This window comes from Arachis duranensis, chromosome 10, assembly GCF_000817695.3.
Source record: "Arachis duranensis cultivar V14167 chromosome 10, aradu.V14167.gnm2.J7QH, whole genome shotgun sequence".
Taxonomy (NCBI): domain Eukaryota; kingdom Viridiplantae; phylum Streptophyta; class Magnoliopsida; order Fabales; family Fabaceae; genus Arachis; species Arachis duranensis.
The window spans coordinates 34,854,395-34,858,029 of record NC_029781.3 but is presented as its reverse complement, the minus strand read 5'-3'; the positions used below and the strand labels follow the sequence as shown (position 1 = coordinate 34,858,029).

Genomic DNA, 3,635 nt, shown 5'->3' with positions numbered 1-3,635 from the left:
AACATCAACGTATATATATTTTTCTAATATTTATTTATTACTTTAACATTTATATATTAAACTTTTGAATATGTTCAACATACATATTTATTTACAGAATATATATTTTTTATTTTACTATAATATTATTTTTATATTTTTACCGTAGAGAAATACATATTTTTTTTAAAAAAATTTTTAGTATATCGTATAGTATAGTATAATATATATTTTATTTTAGTATTTTTATAACAAAAAATTAATTCAAAATTAACAAAAAAAATTATATTTTAACATATTAAATAACAAAAAATAACAGAAATTAAAATACACAATAAAAATATAATTTACCAATTTACATAAATTAGATGATCTAAATAATTTATAATTACGAACTATTCTTTAAATTAGGTACAAAAATAATTTTTTTTTTTACTGCCTATTTTTCCACCCTTTCACCTTGTGAGGTAGCAAGACCCTTCCTCTCTGATATGAGTTCACAACCCTCCTTCCCCTAATGCTTTTCTTCCCTCTCACTAACACACTTTCTTTCTATATTGCAGTTGGAGAAGAAGACTCTTTATATAGAGCAATGAAGAGGCCACGCTTGCTGTTTACAGGGGTTAGACCTGTTCCCTGCGTGGCAGCAGCTACAGCACGTCCTCTCGTGGTGCAGGAACATCGGGACTCCACGATGCCAGCTCCACCACGCCCCTGCGTGGTGCCAGAAACGTGCATGCTCACCGCGTCACCACACCCCTGCGTGGTGCTAACACGCTACTCAGTAGCAGGGTCACCACGCTCCTGCGCGTTGACCGGAAGCTCCACCGCCCGGTAAATCACCCCACCCTCCAATATCCTCCCAAGATACTAACTTCTTTCCCATAACAAAAATAATTTTGGTTTGAACAAGATTGGGCCTTCAATTTTGAATAAATTAAATTCTATATACCAATAAAAAACCAAAATTCGGCTAAAATTCCAATAACAAAAGAAAAAAGAAACAGTCTAGCGATACCATTTTCCTTGAGCTGAGTATTTTTTTTTTTTTGTAGATGAATAGATATCTCATAATTTATTGGACAACAGTTTTTAGTCAAGGCCTGGAGCCGAAAACTGGACCAGACCCATGAAAACAACCTGAACCGGCGCCTAAGACACATTAAACACTTAAACAGTTGAATTTTATTTTTTCTTCTTATAAAAAAGCTTAACATGAGATCAGGCTGAATCTCAAAGCTCCAACAGTAGATCAGTGGGCTTTCATTTTCATATGGGCCTCATTTTGGGCTGTTAGTGGCAGTCTGGTAATTCTGGCAACAACCCAAGGTTATTTTAACAACCGTACATAAACCCTAAACGCCATATATAACGCTCTCCCAAAATTTTCCACCTTTATCTCTCACTCAGCGCAAAAAACTTAGGGTTTTCCAAAGACAGATAACACAAGCAACGCCTTCAGCAGTGTGAGAGAATAGAGAGAGAGGAAGCAATGGCGGCGCAGCCTCTCGAGCAGGTCCAATGCTTCGGTCGCAAGAAAACGGCGGTTGCGGTTACCTACTGCAAGCGCGGCCGCGGGCTCATCAAGATCAATGGCTGCCCAATCGAGGTTGTTGAGCCTGAGATCCTACGGTTCAAGGCCTTCGAGCCGATTCTTCTGTTAGGGCGGAGCCGCTTCGCCGGCGTCGACATGCGCATCCGCGTCAAGGGCGGTGGACACACTTCTCAGATCTACGCCATAAGGCAGAGCATAGCGAAGGCGCTGGTTGCGTTCTACCAGAAGTACGTTGATGAACAGAGCAAGAAGGAGATCAAGGACATTCTCGTCAGGTACGATAGGACCTTACTTGTTGCTGATCCAAGGCGCTGTGAGCCTAAGAAGTTCGGTGGTCGTGGCGCTCGCGCGAGGTTCCAGAAATCTTACCGTTAGGGAGAGAAAAGGAGGGGTTTTTTGGGGTATGGGGTTTCGGTTCATGTTTTATGCTGTGGAAAACTCTTATTGAGCAGTAGTTATATTAAGTCTTGGAGATTTTATTGCGTTTTGATTGTTATGTGATGCTTTTTTTTTTTTTACAGATATTTAATTTTAATCGAAGAACTTCATTGATTATTAGATATGAATTATGCAAAACTCTTCATTCATTTAAGTGTTTTGGTTTTTAAATTTGATTTAATTTAGTTTTCTAGTTACTGTTTTACTGGTAGCTGTAGTGATGACTGAATAACAATAATGTCAAGCTGGGGAGAACGCTTTTAATCACCTGCTATCAAAAGTTTTCAATATGAAGCATTTTTCATATGAAATATAGTTGGGATTATTAAGTCCCCCGTGTGTGTGGTTATGACTATTAGCTACATTGGTACATTTTTTTTTGCTATTTCATTGTAAAATTTAGAATATGTGCTCTTCCTTAAAAAGTACGGCCTTTAAATTCAGAGCATCTCTCGTTTTGAGGGTAATGCTATCAGAATGGTGGAACGAAGAAGGGCCGAGAAGGACACTACAAAATAGTGGGTCTCCAATGAATGCCCCAAATACATTCGTCTCTCTTGCAACTGTAGGGTGTAAAAGTATTTAACGCCACAATAAGTTTGAATTAGTGTTGTTTACTACAAAAATCTACGGGCAAAAGATGTGTTCAGATATTAGTGTGGGATCCATGGCATGGCAAACCTAATGCTTTTGATGCTTATATTGTGATAAACTATATAAAACTCGGAGTGTTATTGTGGACAAAATGATTGTGATTGAAAACACAGATGTAAGCAGAATCCGTTCCATTTTTAAGTTTGTTACGGTAGGTAACCGGAGATTAATGCTGAGGATGGCGTTTGGCGGCCCAAGTGTATGATGGAGGAGAACTCCGGGTAGGTCCGCAACTCGGGAGGCTCCGTCCGACTTGTGCTCGCGCGTGAATGGGGGGTGGTACCTGCAAAGACACTCCGATGCCTAAGTTAGCAAGAGTGTAAGCAGGTCTTAGAGAGTATTGGACTTAGAGATACCTGAGGGAGTGTCAGTGTATTTATAGAGATGAGCCAATAACCACCGTTGGTGTAGTGCCGTATCTTTAGGGTGGTAACCGTCCCTATTATCTTGGGGAGGTTAAGATATGGCTTTATGAGACGGTTAGAGAGATTTTAGGGGCGGTTACTCATTTGAATGAGTGTTTATCTGCCAGCTAATCTCGCATCCGACCTCTTCTGACCAAGTCGTGGTTGATACCGACTTCTTATGTGAAGGTCGGTACTTAGCTAGGCTCTAATCCTTTAGATTAGGCCTTTTAGTTGGACCTGGGCCTTTGTATTGGGCCAGGGTATGAACAAAGTTGTATATAACATCAGCAGGGCATAATATCAAAGGCCAATGCTAGGGTGAGGAAAACAATTTTTTTTTACATGTGAGGAACTTATGTGTTTAAAATCTGAGTTTGACACCTGTTTTCTAAAAGTGGGACACATGTAGCAGGTTTTTGATTTTTTCTGGCTACTACAGATGCGTCAGAATTTGTTCCATAAAGTAATTAAGTATAATTTTATTATTTAATGTCTAATTTAATTTGTGGCCTTTTTTTTGGTCTGAATGAATTATTGGGTCAAAAATTATCAATTGGCACTTGACAATAACATATCTGGGTCAAAATAATAATAATAATAAT

At 38.7% G+C, this 3,635-nt stretch overlaps 1 protein-coding gene across 1 annotated transcript; it reads left to right on the top strand.

The window, feature by feature from the left end:
* Positions 1–1,365: 1,365 nt before the first annotated feature.
* On the top strand, positions 1,366–2,030 carry LOC107469990 (40S ribosomal protein S16). Its single transcript, XM_016089378.3, has one exon. It carries the CDS (start codon positions 1,472–1,474, stop codon positions 1,907–1,909), a length of 438 nt encoding a protein of 145 aa, XP_015944864.1. The 5' UTR covers positions 1,366–1,471; the 3' UTR covers positions 1,910–2,030.
* Positions 2,031–3,635: the final 1,605 nt, after the last annotated feature.

Bases quoted from the DNA above. Each gene is read 5' to 3' on its own strand.
- LOC107469990 (XM_016089378.3), top strand. From the start codon at position 1,472: ATGGCGGCGCAGCCTCTCGAGCAGGTCCAATGCTTCGGTCGCAAGAAA.